The sequence below is a fragment of the Salvelinus fontinalis genome, chromosome 38 (assembly GCF_029448725.1).
Source record: "Salvelinus fontinalis isolate EN_2023a chromosome 38, ASM2944872v1, whole genome shotgun sequence".
NCBI classification, from domain to species: Eukaryota; Metazoa; Chordata; class Actinopteri; order Salmoniformes; family Salmonidae; genus Salvelinus; species Salvelinus fontinalis.
This window is the reverse complement of record NC_074702.1, coordinates 21,189,947-21,207,506: the sequence shown is the minus strand read 5'-3', so window position 1 is coordinate 21,207,506 and position 17,560 is coordinate 21,189,947. Positions and strand designations below refer to the sequence as shown.

General features: G+C 44.9%; 1 protein-coding gene across 2 annotated transcripts in view; it reads left to right on the top strand.

The window, feature by feature from the left end:
• The window catches only part of bbs9 (Bardet-Biedl syndrome 9), a 187,687-nt gene extending 173,824 nt beyond the window's left edge, over positions 1–13,863 (top strand). For both annotated transcript variants that reach the window (XM_055904882.1, XM_055904881.1), the window contains one exon: positions 11,816–13,863. In XM_055904882.1, coding sequence (XP_055760857.1) covers positions 11,816–12,210 — 395 coding nt within the window. In that variant the 3' untranslated portion in view covers positions 12,211–13,863. The remainder of the gene's footprint in view (positions 1–11,815) is intronic.
• Positions 13,864–17,560: the final 3,697 nt, after the last annotated feature.

Below are 17,560 nucleotides of genomic sequence, written 5' to 3'. Positions count from 1 at the left end.
ATGACTAGGGTGGCTGGAGTCTTTGACAATGTTTAGGGCCATCCTCTGACACCGCCTGGTATAGAGGTCCTGGATGGCAGGAAGCAATGCCCCAGTGATGTACTGGGCCGTAAGCACTACCCTCTGTAGTGCCTTGCGTTCAGAGGCCGAGAAGTTGCTCTCGATGGTGCAGCTGTAGAACCTTTTGAGGATCTGAGGACCCATGCCAAATATTTTCAGTCTCCTGAAGGGGAATATGTTTTGTCGTGCCCTCTTCATGACTGTCTTGGTGTGTTTGGACCATGTTAGTTTGTTGGTGATGTGGACACCAAGGAACTTGAAGCTCTCAACCTGCTCCACTACAGCCGTGTTGATGAGAATGGAGATGCGCTCAGTCCTCTTTTTCCTGTAGTCCACAATCATCTCCTTTGTCTTGATCACGCTGAGGGAGAGGTTGTTGTCCTGGCATCACATAGCCAGGTCTCTGATCTCCTCCCTATAGGCTGTCTTGCCGTTTTCGGTGATCGAGCCTACCACTGTTGTGTCATTGGCAAACTTAATGATGGTGTTGGAATCGTGCCTGGCTGTGCAGTCATGAGTGAACAAGGAGTACAGGAGGGGACTGAGCACGCACCCCTGAGGGGCCCCTGTGTTGAGGATCAGCGTGGCAGGATGTGTTGTTACCTACCCTTACCACATGGGGACCGTCAGGGAGTCCAGGATCCAGTTGCAGAAGGTGTTTAGTCCCAAGGTTCTTAGCTTATTGATGTTTGAGGTGTTGAACACTATAATATTGAACACTGAGATGTAGTCAATGAATAGCATTCTCACTTAAAGTTGAAGTCAGAAGTGTACATACACTTAGGTTGGAGTCATTTAAAACAGTTTTTTCAACCACTCCACAAATGTATTGTTAACAAACTATAGTTTTGGCAAGTCGGTTAGGGCATCTACTTTGTGCATGACACAAGTAATTTTTCCAACAATTGTTTACAGACAGATTATTTCACTTATAATTCACTGTATCACAATTCCAGTGGGTTAGAAGTTTACATACACTAAGTTGACTGTGCCTTTAAACAGCTTGGAAAATTCCAAAGAATTATGCCATGGCTTTAGAAGCTTCTGATAGGCTAATTGACATCATTTGAGTCAATTGGAGGTGTACCTGTGGATGTACTTCAAGGCCTACCTTCAATATCAGTGCCTCTTTGCTTGAGATCATGGGAAAATCAAAAGAAATCAGCCAAGACCTCAGAAAAACAATTGTAGACCTCTGGTCTGGTTCATCCTTGGGAGCAATTTCCAAATGCCTCAAGGTACCACGTTCATCTGTACAGACAATAGTACGCAAGTATAAACACCACGGGACCACGCAGCCATCATACCGCTCAGGAAGGAGACGCGTTCTGTCTCCTAGAGATGAATGTACTTTGGTACGAAAATTGCAAATCAATCAGAACAACAGGACCTTGTGAAGACGCGGGAGGAAACAGGTACAAAAGTATCTATATCCACAGTAAAATGAGTCCTATATCGACATAACCTGAAAGGCCGCTCAGCAAGGAAGAAGCCACTGCTCCAAAACAGCCATAAAAAAGCCAGACTACGGTTTGCAACTGCACATGGGGACAAAGATCGTACTTTTTGGAGAAATGTCCTCTGGTGTGATGAAACAAAAATATAACTGTTTGGCCATAATGACCATCGTTATGTTTGGAGGAAAAAGGGGGATGCTTGCAAGCCAAAGAACACCATCCCAACCTTGAAGCATGAGGGTGGCAGCATCATGTTGTGGGGGGTGCTTTGCTGCAGGGGGGACTGGTGCACTTCACAAAATAGATGGCATCATGAGGGAGGACAATAATGTGGATATATTGAAGCAACATCTCAAGACATCAGTCAGGAAGTTAAAGCTTGGTCGCAAATGGGTCTTCCAAATGGACAATGACCCCAAGCATACTTCCAAAGTTGTGGCAAAATGGCTTAAGGACAACAAAGTCAAGGTATTGGAGTGACCATCACAAAGCCCTGACCTCAATCCCATAGAAAATCTGTGGGCAGAACTGAAAAAGCACGTGCAAGCAAGGAGGCCTACAAACCTGACTCAGTTACACCAGCTCTGTCAGGAGGAATGGGCCAAAATTCACCCAACTTATTGTGGGAAGCTTGTGGAAGGCTACCTGAAACATTTGACAAAGTTAAACAATTTAAAGGCAATGCTACCAAATACTAATTGAGTATATGTAAACTATTGAGCCACTGGGAGTGTGATGAAAGAAATAAAAGCTGAAATAAATTGTTCTTTCTACTATTATTCTGACATTTCACATTCTTAAAATAAAGTGGTGATCCTAACTGACCTAAAACAGGGAATTTTAACTAGGATTAAATGTAAGGAATTGTGAAAAACTGAGTTTAAATGTATTTGTGTCACGTTCCTGACCTATTTCTGTTAGTTTGTTGTATGTGTTAGTTGGTCAGGACGTGAGTTTGGGTGGGCATTCTATGTTTTCTGTTTCTATGTTGGTTTATGGGTTGCCTGGTATGGCTCTTAATTAGAGGCAGGTGTTTGGCGTTCCTCTAATTAAGAGTCATATTTAGGTAGGTGTTTTCACAGTGTTCGTTGGTGGGTGGTTGTCTCCTGTGTCTGTGTATGTCGTTGCGCCACACGGGACTGTTTTCGGTTTGTTTGTTTTTCGGTTTATGTAGTCTGTTCCTGTTTCATGCGTTCTTCGTTATATGTAAGTTCTTATGTTCAGGTGCGTCTACGTCGTTTGTTGTTTTGTTAGTGTATAGTCGAGTTCGTGTTTTCTTTAATAAATATGTCTTCAAACTCCGCTGCATATTGGTTCAATCCCTGCTCCTCCTCTTCTGATGAAGAGGAAGAGGAAAGCCGTTACAATTTGGTTAAGGTGTATGTAAACTTCCAACTTCAATTGTAGGTGTTCCTTTTGTCCCGGTGGGAAATGGCAGTGTGGAGTGCAATAGAAATTGGATCATCTATGGATCTGTTAGGGCGGTATGCAAATTGGAGTGGGTCTAGGGTTTCTGGGATAAGGGTGTGGATGTGAGCCATGACCAGCCTTTCAAAGAACTTCATGGCTACAGATGTGAGTGCTACGGGTCGGCAGGTTACCTTAGTGTTCTTGAGCACAGGGACTATGGTGGTCTGCTTAAAACATGTTGGAATTTCTGACTCGGACAGGGAGAGGTTTAAAATGTCATTGAAGACACTTGTCAGTTGGTCAACGCATACTCTCAGTACACGTCCTGGTAATCCCTCTGGCCCTGTGGCCTTGTGAATGTTGACCTGCTTAAAGGTCTTACTCACATCGGCTGCGGAAAGCGTGATCACACAGTCTTCCGGAACAGCTGGTACTCTCATGCATATTTCAGTGTTTTTTGCCTCGAAGCAAGCATAGAAGTAGTTTAGCTCGTCTGGTAGGCTCGTGTCACTGGGCAGCTCTCGGCTGTGCTTCCCTTTGTAGTCTGTAATGGTTTGCAAGGCCTGCCATATCTGACGAGCGTCAGAGCCGGTATAGTGCGATTCAATTTTAGTCCTGTATTAACGCTTTGCCTGTTTGGTGGTCCATCAGAGGGCATAGCGGGATTTCTTATAAGCTTCTGTGTTAGAGTTCCGCTCCTTGAAAGCGGCAGCTCTAGCCTTTAGCTCAGTGCGGAGGTTGCCTGTAATCCATGGCTTCTGATTGGGGTATGTACGTACGGTCACTGTGGGGACGACATCATTGATGCACTTATTGATGAAGCCAATGACTGATGTGGTGTACTCCTCAATGCCATCGGAGGAATCCCGGAACATATTCCAGTCTGTGCTAGCAAAACAGTCCTGTAGCTTAGCATCTGCTTCATCTGACAACGTTTTTATTGATCTAGTCACTGGTGCTTCCTGCTTTCATTTTTGCTTGAAAGCAGGAATCAGGAGGATAGAATTATGGTCAGATTTGCCAAGTGGAGGGCGAGGGAGAGCTTTGTATGCATCTCTGTGTGTTGAGTAAAGGTGGTCCAGAGTTTTTTTTCCCTCTGGTTGCACATTTAACATGCTGATAGAAATTTGGTAAGACTGATTTAAGTTTCCCTGCATTAAAGTCCCCGGCCACGAGGAGCGCTGCCTCTGGGTGAGCGTTTTTCTGTTTGCTTATGACGGAATACAGCTCATTGAGTGCGGTCTTAGTGCCAGCCTCAGTCAGTTGTGGTATGTAGACGGCTACGAAAAATACAGATAAACTCTAAATATAAAAACTAGTGTGGTCTACAGATAAACTAGTGTGGTCTACAGCTTATCATGAGATACTCTACCTCAGGCCTCATAAAATGAACATCTGCAAACATATTTGACGTAGGTTAATATGACAATGTTAGTGATGATGACGGTGATGCTGTTTTGGTATTGGGTTAGCGTTACAGCTGGGGACTGTTTACTGATGTTTCCTCTGCAGAGATGCCCACGGTGAAGTTGATGCTCTATTTAGTCTAGAAGGTTCTGCTTAGTTACTTTGGTGATCAAATAAAAATAGGAGATGACCTGACTGTCTTATGCTTTAACCCCATTTTTTACGATGGAAATGTTTATCAAGTCCCGATAAAATGGCCCTGTTAACCCAAAAGGGTTCTGGTTGTCTGGATGAAAAATGTCTGACAGCTTTTTTTACTGCTACGTGATCGCCCATGTATTTATGTCTGGGGAGTAGCAGCAGCAACTGAAGTGGTGATGTGGTTTGGTTTAGACTTGGGTCTGTCACAATGGGACTGATTGTAGAAGGAAACCTGACTGTCAATCAATGTTTGTTTCTAACAAAGGGGGTGGTGTTTGTCAGGAAGATTTTTGCGACTGTATGCATTTGACTTTGGCTAGTTCTCTCTCTCCTTTCTTTCTCTCTCACGCACACACAATTCTCTCCCTATCTAACACACTCCCATACTATCCCATTTTTCAAGCTTGAGCACACACACGCGCACTTTCTAACTCCTATCAATACACACACACATAGAGATCTGATGTGTCAGTCCCACTGATGTCTCTACTTGTTCCAGTGTCTCTTCAGCTGCTGAGGAGTGAAGTGTGGACAGAGAGGCTTTTCTCTCTCTCTCTCTGATACCTGAGTCTCCCAATCAGAGTAGTGACAGACAGACAGTGTCCAGCCTGGATTAGCCCTGTCGCTACCGCACAGCACAGGATTAACCATTGCTACACACACACTCCATCTATAGAGACATAGACAAACTTTTATGTATGTACTCAAACACCCACACACACACAGAGAATATTTGCATAATCAATACTCTATTCTGCTGTGTCTGCATGCATTTGTGTTTATATATGAATGAGAGAGTTCAGCTTTTCCTCAGGGCAGGTTACTATAGCCTACCTCTTTTATGTGTGATTGGAAAAGATCTGAGGGGGTTGGTTGGTTAGGTGTGTGTGTGTATGTGTGTGTGTGTATGTATATGTATGTACATATATATGTGTGTGTGTGTATATATATATATATATATATACAGTGGGGCAAAAAAAGTATTTAGTCAGCCACCAATTGTGCATGTTCTCCCACTTAAAAAGATGAGAGAGGCCTGTAATTTTCATCATAGGTACACTTCTACTATGACAGACAAAATGAGGAAAAAAAATCCAGAAAATCACATTGTAGGATTTTTAATGAATTTATTTGCAAATTATGGTGGAAAATAAGTATTTGGTCAATAACAGAAGTTTATCTCAATACTTTGTTATATACCCTTTGTTGGCAATGACAGAGGTCAAACGTTTTCTCTAAGTCTTCACAAGGTTTTCACACACTGTTGCTGTTTTTTTGGCACATTCCTCCATGCAGATCTCCTCTAGAGCAGTGATGTTTTGGGGCTGTTGCTGGGCAACACAGACTTTCAACTCCCTCCAAAGATTTTCTATGGGGTTGAGATCTGGAGACTGGCTAGGCCACTCCAGGACCTTGAAATGCTTCTTACGAAGCCACTCCTTCGTTGCCCGGGCGGTGTGTTTGGGATCATTGTCATGCTGAAAGACCCAGCCACGTTTCATCTTCAATGCCCTTGCTGATGGAAGGAGGTTTTCACTCAAAATCTCACGATACATGGCCCCATTCATTCTTTCCTTTACACGGATCAGTCGTCCTGGTCCCTTTGCAGAAAAACAGCCCCAAAGCATGATGTTTCCACTCCCATGCTTCACAGTAGGTATGGTGTTCTTTGGATGCAACTCAGCATTCTTTGTCCTCCAAACACAACGAGTTGAGTTTTTACCAAAAAGTTATATTTTGGTTTCATCTGACCATATGACATTCTCCCAATCTTCTTCTGGATCATCCAAATGCTCTCTAGCAAACTTCAGACGGGCCTGGACATGTACTGGCTTAAGCAGGTGGACACGTCTGGCACTGCAGGATTTGAGTCCCTGGCGGCGTAGTGTGTTACTGATGGTAGGCTTTGTTACTTTGGTCCCAGCTCTCTGCAGGTCATTCACTAGGTCCCCCCGTGTGGTTCTGGGATTTTTGCTCACCGTTCTTGTGATCATTTTGACCCCACGGGGTGAGATCTTGCGTGGAGCCCCAGATCGAGGGAGATTATCAGTGGTCTTGTATGTCTTCCATTTCCTAATAATTGCTCCCACAGTTGATTTCTTCAAACCAAGCTGCTTTCCTATTGCAGATTCAGTCTTCCCAGCCTGGTGCAGGTCTACAATTTTGTTTCTGGTGTCCTTTGACATCTCTTTGGTCTTGGCCATAGTGGAGTTTGGAGTGTGACTGTTTGAGGTTGTGGACAGGGGTCTTTTATACTGATAACAAGTTCAAACAGGTGCCATTAATACAGGTAACGAGTGGAGGACAGAGGAGCCTCTTAAAGAAGAAGTTACAGGTCTGTGAGAGCCAGAAATCTTGCTTGTTTGTAGGTGACGAAATACTTATTTTCCACCATAATTTGCAAATAAATTCATAAAAAATCCTACAATGTGATTTTCTGGATTTTTTTCCTTCTCATTTTCTCTGTCATAGTTGAAGTGTACGTACCTATGATGAAAATTACAGGCCTCTCTCGTCTTTTTAAGTGGGAGAACTTGCACAATTGGTGGCTGACTAAATACTTTTTTTGCCCCACTGTATGTGTGTGTGTATATATACGCCCGCCTTGCCCGGTGTGTGTGTGTGTATATATACGCCCGCCTTGCCCGGTGTGTGTGTGTGTGTATATATACGCTCGCCTTGCCCGGTGTGTGTGTGTGTGTGTGTGTGTGTGTGTGTGTGTGTGTGCGAGCCCGCCTGGCCCAGTTCTCCTCCAGTTCCCAAATGGAAACCCAACAGCAGCCAGTTCTCAGTCAGGACAATAAGACACTGCTCCCTGTTTAACTGGCCCACTTTTACTGGGCTTTACTGGCCCTTTGCTGCACACAGGCTTTTCTGTTGAGTCTTTTAACCAGTTCTGTCTTTTTTGGGTGGTTGATTTTGGTTTATTTGGTTATTTTTACACTGGCTTGCCTGTGGGGATCATTTAGGAAGGCTAGACAAAAGAGCCGGAGGCTGCAGGCGGAAAAACAGGCCAGTTTATAAGGCCCCTCAACGAACACACACTCAGCCTTGATACACACTCAGCCTTGATACACTGTGCCCTAGCAACAATGACGCTCTACACACTGAATCGTGTAGGTCACACACTGCACCTGACCGTGCACAGCAGATCAGATACCAGCACCCTGGCCTACACACTGGAACTCACCTCCCACACGATACACACTGAACCTTTCAGACGGAGCCCTGCACACAAAAAGCCAAGCACACACACTTCAGCCAGGACTTTGTAAGCCCTAGACGATTACCCAGCTGATTGGAGTCCCTCTCCGGAGTCTCTAAACACACACAGTCTTTTAGAGTACTCACCACAGCCCCCCTACACATACAGCCCTCTCCTTTCTCATGGAGATAAGGACGTCTCATTGTTGGGAGACAACGGTCCGCTATTATCTTATCAAAGAGCCAATCCAATGTGGAGGAGGGGGGAGAAAGGGGAGGGGGGGTTTTTTTGTGATGCGACAGGTGCCGTTGTAATTCAATTTGTCTATGGGAGGGTTTGGAAGCCGTCTGAACTTAATTGTACCAAGGGTCACAGTCCTCTCTGCTGTACTGTACATAGTAGCATTGTGTAACAGTATGCTAATCACAGCATCGGCACAATGCAAGTCTAGGATAACCTTGACATCTTACATATTGCTAACTTTAGCGGACGGGCAACTCAAATCAAATCAGATTTTATTGGTCACATACACATGGTTAGCAGATGTTAATGCGAGTGTAGCGAAATGCTTGTGTCAAGGGTGTGCGTACTGGTAGCGGAGTCAGGTGCAGGAGAGTAGAGAGTTGTGAACAGGCGCACACTTTATTGAGGCAGGAGAAACCAACAGACGGACGCCACTACGTCAAAACCTCCAGCCAATTGGCAAAAGTGCAAAACGTCACAATAATTATGTTCAAACAAATAAACATACCTCGTGACAAAACACGGAATATACGAACACCAGTCTGGCGCGTCAAACATGACACGTAACACAAACAATTCTACACAGACATGAGGGGGAACAGAGGAATAAATGCATGCAGTGTGATTAGGGAATGAAAACCAGGTGTGCAGGGAACAAGACAAAACAAATGGATAAATTAAAAATGGAGCGGCGATGGCTAGAAAGCCGGTGACGTCGACCGCCGAACACCGCCTGAACAAGGAGAGGAGCCGACTTCGGCGGAAGTCGTAACAGCTTGTGCTTCTAGTTCCGACCATGCAGTAATATCTAACAAGTAATCTAACAATCTCACAACAACTATACACACAAGTGGAAAGGAATGGATAAGAATATCCACATATATATATGGATGAGCGATGGCCGAACGGCATAGGCAGGATGCAGTAGATGGTATAGAGTACAGTATATACATATGAGTAATGTAGGGTATGTAAATATTATATAAAGTGGCATTGTTTAAAGTGACTAGTGATACATTTATTACAACCCCCAAAAAATGTTTAAGTGGCTAGAGATTTGAGTCAGTATGTTGGCAGCAGCCACTCAATGTTAGTGATGGCTGTTTAACAGTCTGATGTCCTTGAGATAGAAGCTGTTTTTCAGTCTCTCGGTCCCAGCTTTGATGCACCTGTACTGACCTCGCCTTCTGGATGATAGCGGGGTGAACAGGCAGTGGCTCGGGTGGTTGTTGTCCTTGATGATCTTTTTGGCCTTCCTGTGATATCGGGTGGTGTAGGTGTCTTGTAGGGCCGGTAGTTTGCCCCCGGTGATGCGTTGTGCAGACCTCACTACCCTCTGGAGGGAGAGCCTTATGGTTGTGGGTGGAGCAGTTGCCGTACCAGGCGGTGATACAGCCCGACAGGATGATGTGTTTTCGGTGCCAAGCCAAATTTCTTCAGCCTCGTAAGGTTGAAGAGGCGCTATTGCGCCTTCTTCACCACGCTGTCTGTGTGGGTGGACGATTTCAGTTTGTCCGTGATGTGTACGCCGAAGAACTTAAAACTTTCCACCTTCTCCACTACTGTCCCGTCGATGTGGATAGGGAGGTGCTCCCTCTGCTGTTTCCTGAAGTCCTCGATCATCTCCTTTGTTTTGTTGACGTTGAGTGTGAGGATGTTTTCCTGACACCACACTCCGAGGGCCCTTACCTGCTCCCTGTAGGGTGTATCGTCGTTGTTGGGAATCAAGCCTTCCACTGTAGTGTCGTCTGCAAACTTTATTATTGAGTTGAAGGCGTGCATGGCCACACAGTCATGGGTGAACAGGGAGTGCAGGAGAGGTGGGGTGGAGATGTTGTTTCCTACCCTCACCACCTGGGGGCGGCCCATCAGAAAGTCCAGGACCCAGTTGCACAGGGCGGGGTCGAGACCCAGGGTCTCGAGCTTAATGATGAGTTTGGAGGGCACTATGGTGTTAAATGCTGAGCTGTAGTCGATGAACAGCATTCTTACATAGGTATTCCTCTTGTCCAGATGGGTTAGGGCAGTGTGATTACGATTGCGTCATCTGTGGACCTATTGGGGCGATAAGCAAATTGGAGTAGGTCTAGGCTGTCAGGTAGGGTGGAGGTGATATGATCCTTGACTAGTCTCTCAAAGCACTTCATGATGACGGAAGTGAGTGCTACGGGGCGATAGTCGTTTAGCTCAATTACCTTAGCTTTCTTGTGAACAGGAACAATGGTGGTCCTCTTGAAGCATGTGGGAACAGCAGACTGGGATAGGGATTGATTGAATATGTCCGTAAACACACCAGCCAGCTGGTCTGCGCATGCTCTGAGGACGTCTGGGCCGGCAGCCTTGCGAGGGTTGACACGTTTAAATGTTTTACTCGTGTTGGCTGCGGTGAAGGAGAGTCTGCAGGTTTTGGTATCGGGCCGTGTCGGTGGCACTGTAATGTCCTCAAAGCGAGTGAAGAAGTTGTTTAGTTTGTCTGGGAGCAAGACATCGGGGTCCGCGACAGGGCTGGTTTTCTTTTTGTAGTCCGTGATTGACTGTAGACCCTGCCACATTCCTCTCGTGTCTGAGCCGTTGAATTGCGACTCTACTTTGTCTCTATACTGACGCTTAGCTTGTTTGATTGCCTTGCGGAGGGAATAGCTACACTGTTTGTATTTGGTCATGTTTCCGGTCGCCTTGCCCTGATTATAAAAGCAGTGGTTCGCGCTTACAGTTTTGCGCGAATGCTGCCATCAATCCACGGTTTCTGGTGGTGGAAGGTTTTAATAGTCACTGTTTGTACAACATCACCGATGCACATACTAATAAACTCGCTCACCGAATCAGCGTATACAACAATATTGTTGTTCGACGCTATCTGGAACATATCCCAGTCCATGTGATCGAAGCAATCTTGAAGCGTGGAATCTGATTGGTCGGACCACTGTTGAACAGACCTGAGCACGGGCGTTTCCTGTTTTAGTTTCTGTCTATAGGCTGGGAGCAACAAAATGGAGTCATGGTCAGATTTGCCGAAAGGAGGGTGAGGGATGGCTTTATATGCGTCGCGGAAGTTAGAATAACAATGATCCAGAATTTTCCCAGCCCGGGTCGCGCATTCGATATGCTGATAAAATGTAGGGAGCCTTGTTTTCAGATTAGCCTTGTTAAAATCCCCAGCTACAATAAATGCAGCCTCAGGATATGTGGTTTCCAGTTTACATAGAGTCAAATGAAGTTCTTTCAGGGCCGTCAAGGTGTCTGCTTGGGGGGGATGTTCACGACTGTGATTATAATCTAAGAGATTTCTCTTGGTAGATAATGCAGTCGGCATTTGATTTTAAGGAATTCTAGGTCAGGTGAACAAAAGGACTTGAGTTCCTGTATGTTGTTATGATCACACCACGACTCGTTAATCATAAGGCATACATCCCAGCCCTTCTTCTTACCAGAGAGATCTTTGTTTCTGTCGGCCCGATGACGACAGCACAGTGCTAATCAAATCAAATTGTATTGGTCACATGCACATATTTAGCAGATGTTATTGCAGGTGTAGCAAAATACTTGTGTACCTAGCTCCAACAGTGCTGTAGTGTCTAACAATTCAATCTTAACCTATATTATGAACAGTGTTATCCATAGCTAACATCACAGGAGTGCCTTTGGCTCAGATTCCCCTCGGCCTATTGGTCACCACTAAATGACAGAACATCTCTAAACCAGGCATCAGAGATGGAGAGAAGGGACTGTCTATCCTCCATCATAGATGAGGAATCTCAAGTTGATGACGTGTGGGAGTTCTGTTCATAATAACGTGTTAATCACTCCTATCTCTCTGTCTGGCCCTTTTCAGATAAAGAATCCAAGGACAAGAAATTGTCTGCTGAGGTGGCAGTCAAGGAGACAGTGGAAGAGACTGCAGAAGAGCCTGTGAAAGAAGTGAAGAAAGAAAAGAAGGAGTCCTCTAAGGAAAAGAAGAAAGAGTCGACCAAGGAGCCCAAAGAGCCCAAGGACCCTGGGAAAGAGTCAAAAAAGGAGTCATTGAAAGAGTCCAAGGAAAAGAAGGAGTCCTCCAAGGAAAAGAAGGAGTCCTCCAAGGAATCTGGAAAGGAGTCAAATAAGGAGTCTTCTAAGGACACCAGCAAAGAGTCTTTGAAGGAGCCTGGGAAAGAGAAGGTGTCGAGAAAGTCCTCTGTGAAGGTCAAGGAGAAAAAGAAAGAGCCAGATGCTGCTGCTGGAGAGGGCTGATAATGTCATGCAATAAATACATTGTTACACACACACTCGCACACACACAGACACAGACAGACACACAGACACAGTTTCACCTATACACTCATATTCATTGACAAACACACTTCTATCAGGGCTGATGCTGGTCGATAGTCAGGACTTCTGGTGTCTGTGTTGGGTGAAGGTGCGGTGCAGAAGATGAGGCCCAGTCAGAAACTCCAGTAGAACAGTCTAGGAGTCGGACGTGCGACATCAAAGCCCTTCCCCTCCCTTCCAGTGGCAGCGTCTCGCAGTGGAGCCCACAGCCCTCTGCGTCGGTAAGCACTAACCACCCCGCCTACACGCGGGCACTCTGACATCTACCCCGCCCTCTCGCCCCCTCGTGTGGCACCATGCCTTGCCAAAGCCACCCCCACCTCAGGCTAAGAATAACCCCTGCGTTCCGTCCATCCCTCCGTATGTCCCCTTGGGTAAAACGAGGTCACTTTCACCCCCCATCAGCAGCTTTCAGCACACAGAAGCAGGAAAACCATCAAACTGAGACAATAGCAGAGAAACGAAAAGCGGGGGGGGGGGAATTCAAGCAGCCCTCATGATCGTTTGTGAGGACTTGCAGGAACATACTCAATCACACACACCTGAATCCACAAACACATGCACACAAACACAAGAATACAAAACATGCGCAACTATACATGTGAAAACACTAGCTAGCACCTGCTCGTATTCTGCAACACACAGCCCTGCAAGCGGTACAGTGTTTCCAGCAAGCTTCTGAGACCATAGGCCACCTTCTGTTAGAGGATCGCTGTGCCAGCCTGACCAATGACAATCCAAACAGCTCTTTGTATTGTACTGTACCTGTAAGTCCTGTATGTGTGTGTTGTCTGTACTTGTCTTGATGAATTTAGATGTGTATCGTTTCCTAACTCAGCTTAATGAATGTATTATAGCAAAGGTTTTGTACCGTAATCAGCTAGTCTGATGCACCAGGCACCTGTTCTATGCCTGTTTTTATAGACAAAGCAGGGTGATTCAAGTTAGTGCTATGAAACTATTGTTTAATGTTTGTATCTTCTTAATCTCCCTCCGTATGTATGTCTTTCTCTATCCCTTTAAGTCTGTCTCTTTTCACTCCTTGCTTACTGACTATAAAGGACTGTGTATATATTCGAGTATATTGGAATGGTCACTGTTTGTCCTTGGTCAGTGGCTTTAGGTTTGTTTTTTCCTTACTGTTGTGTAAAAGGTCTGTGCAAATTTTCCTGAGCTCGGCACAAGGTCAATTTAAGATTGAGTAACTGTGAGACTCGCTGTTTAATTTGGCACGGGTCGTTTGTAGATGTTGCGTTAAAGTCACGTTGTGGAAGAAGATGGGGATGGACTCCGGCGGACTCTCCTCTCAGGTCTGTGTAATATTATGTCTGTTTGACGTCAGTGGGTTCCCTTTTTTGTATTATTCTCCTCATTAACTTGTGTCTTTGACTAAATGCTTTGTGACGCTCTGTGTTTCACAACATGAATGTTGTACAGGACAAGTTCAAGTGCAAAAAATGATTGAACTAGGACCAAACATTGTTACATGCCCCACTGTGAAAAACGAACAGTGCCGCACAGTTTTGAGAGAATGTAATAAAAAGCCCTTTGGATTAGACTTTTAGAAACAAATGGGTTGGTGTCATTTTATTAAAGAAGATGTCTTGTGAGAGGCTTAGGAGAGAATGTACACTGCTCAAACAAATAAAGGGAACACTTAAACAACACAATGTAACTCCAAGTCAATCACACTTCTGTGAAATCAATCTGTCCACTTAGGAAGCAACACTGATTGACAATAAATTTCACATGCTGTTGTGCAAATGGAATAGACAAAAGGTGGAAATTATAGGCAATTAGTAAGACACCCCCAAAAAAGGAATGGTTCTGCAGGTGGTGACCACAGACCACTTCTCAGTTCCTATGCTTCCTGGCTGATGTTTTGGTCACTTTTGAATGCTGGCGGTGCTTTCACTCTAGTGGTAGCATGAGACGGAGTCTACAACCCACACAAGTGGCTCAGGTAGTGCAGTTCATCCAGGATGGCACATCAATGTGAGCTGTGGCAAAAAGGTTTGCTGTGTCTGTCAGCGTAGTGTCCAGAGCATGGAGGCGCTACCAGGAGACAGGCCAGTACATCAGGAGACGTGGAGGCCTGCTGGAGGTCATTTTGCAGGGCTCTGGCAGTGCACCTCCTTGCACAAAGGCGGAGGTAGTGGTCCTGCTGCTGGGTTGTTGCCCTCCTACGGCCTCCTCCACGTCTCCGGATGTACTGGCCTGTCTCCTGGTAGGGGCCTCCATGCTCTGGAGCTGTGGCAAAAAGGTTTGCTGTGTCTGTCAGCGTAGTGTCCAGAGCATGGAGGCCCTACCAGGAGACAGGCCAGTACATCAGGAGACGTGGAGGAGGCCGTAGGAGGGCAACAACCCAGCAGCAGGACCGCTACCTCCGCCTTTGTGCAAGGAGGTGCACTGCCAGAGCCCTGCAAAATGACCTCCAGCAGGCCTCCACGTCTCCTGATGTACTGGCCTGTCTCCTGGTAGCGCCTCCATGCTCTGGACACTACGCTGACAGACACAGCAAACCTTTTTGCCACAGCTCGCATTGATGTGCCATCCTGGATGAACTGCACTACCTGAGCCACTTATGTGGGTTGTAGACTCCGTCTCATGCTACCACTAGAGTGAAAGCACCGCCAGCATTCAAAAGTGACCAAAACATCAGCCAGGAAGCATAGGAACTGAGAAGTGGTCTGTGGTCACCACCTGCAGAACCATTCCTTTTTTGGGGGTGTCTTACTAATTGCCTATAATTTCCACCTTTTGTCTATTCCATTTGCACAACAGCATGTGAAATTTATTGTCAATCAGTGTTGCTTCCTAAGTGGACAGTTTGATTTCACAGAACTGTGATTGACTTGGAGTTACATTGTGTTTAAGTGTTTCCTTTATTTTTTTGAGCAGTGTATATCTGATGTATGTGCATCAGAACAGTATGTAACGCTAATGTGTATCTGAGAGGAGATGAACTTTTATCCCTACTTCCCTGTGACAAGCTTGTAAAATTATGGAAAGTATTGAGTGTGGTAGGTCCCAGCCCCAGACTAAATCTACAGCTCCCACGATGCTCTTTGATAAATGCCTCTGTTTTTTCTCTCCCCTGTCTTAAAGAGACATTCACTTTCTCTATGGGTGTTTTTGTGCATGATAGTGTTTTCTATGTCTGCGGTTCTATTCGAGTGTTCTGGTGTGTTTCTAGATGTGTGTGTGTGTGTGTGTGTGTGTGTGTGTGTGTGTGTGTGTGTGTGTGTGTGTGTGTGTGTGTGTGTGTGTGTGTGTGTGTGTGTGTGTGTGTGTGTGTGTGTGTGTGTGTGCGTTTCTGTGAGCGAGTGTGTCGTCTCTGATCGGTGCCCAAATGAAGTCGCCTGTGAGTCGCCCGCTCGCACAGCTGAAGCCCGCGGGTACCCGACCTCTCACCCTGAGAGGTCAGAGTTCAGGCTTGTTTTAAGTTTGGATGGAGCGAGGGTGTCCCTGGATCCACTGTGGTGCTGCTGTCTGATCCAGGCTGACGTGAGTCTGAGCCGGACGGAGGTCGCGCTCCAGTTTGACACGACAGCTGAGTCTAACCCCTTCCCCTCTGGACCCAGACCCACCGTCTGCCCGCAGTCTTAACCCTGGGCAGCTGACTCCCAGGGCTCTCTTAACGTCTGTGCAATGTCTCCACAACGTCTGCCACATATCAATAAGATGTAGTAGTAGACACAATGCTCAAAAATTCCCTTCACACTGATTACATACATATTGACTCCTCAAGCAGGGACAGTGACACAAAAGCACAACACTCTATAATATCTGATATAATATTATATACCATTTAGTAGATGCTTTTATCTAAATCGACTTAGTCATAACAGCACAACACTATAACAGGGGTGGACAACCATTCCCCTCTTTTGTAGGCCCGTAGAGAAGTTTCACCCCAAAATAAATCAAATACAAATATTATCATTTTTTTAGGAACTTTTTTTGAATAATATAATACACAAGGTGCAACTTCGAAATTTGGTTGTGCATCAGCAGCCACTCAATTAGCCCATGTAAAAAATAAAAAAATCTGATTGGTAAATTTGTCTAGTGGCCAGCTATCTAAACATGTAGTGAACATGGTTGAATTACCAACCAGGGTGGGGCCTATTGATCATCAGTTATAATATTAAAAACAGCAAAGATTTGCCTCCAGCTATGGCAAAATGGGTAGAATTGTAGCAAACTTGTTTTAAAATTGAAATTTTCTTTACACCCCATGGCAAAATGTGTAGAATTGCAGGAAATGTACTTTTAAACAAAATATATATATATATATATATATATATATATATATATATATATATATATATATATATATATATATTCACTGTGACGAGGGGAGCTGCTGCGGCCCCTCATGACGAGTTCCGTTTTTTTGTGTCCCCCGACTCCATCAAAGTTGCCCATCCCTCCCTGCTCTATAATATAATAATATATGCCATTTAGCATACGCTTTTATCCAAAACGTACTTATGAGTTGTCCCGTGATTCAAACCCACTACCCTAGCGTTACAAGCACCATGCGCTACCAACTGAGCTACAAAGGACCATACTAAGGAATCTGAATTACGACAGTGCAATAGGCCTATGTCGTTTTGGAGCGGAAGAGGGTCATTTATGGCACAGTTAAATAAATAACTGTTTCAACTCGGCATCTGTAATAATCTTGCGGAGAATTTGGGAATAGACACCTCTACTTCAAAAGGGTGCTCTTTGGCGCCATCTTGCGTTCAATATTAACACAACGTTCATCTGTACTGCTGAATGCACACACACACTGTCGACACAAAGACAGTGACACACACTCCCTTTCTAACACACACACACACACACACATTCACTAAGTTTACTCGTCACTCGTGGCATGTTTACAATGCGAAGTAACAAGAGCAATGCAATTAGATAAAATAAAACATTGTTCATTGACAGTTAAATGCTGTAAATACAGGGTTTGGTCATAATTGGTTCTTTGAAGAAATGCTTTTCCTTCCCATTTGAGGTTCTTCAGAAGCACAATTTTAAGAGTGACAAACTGTTTTAAAAGGTGTCGATTTCTAAATCTGTCTCAAACAACAGTAACAGAAACTTCATGTCATGCAAGCTGGTTAATGTAGCCTAAACTAGATATGTGCCCTTATTATAGGCTATTGAAATGTTATAGATTATATATACTGAATTGACATCAGACCTTTGAAGTGGGGTCAAACAAAGAAAATGCCTAATTTATCAAATAAGTGTTGCATTG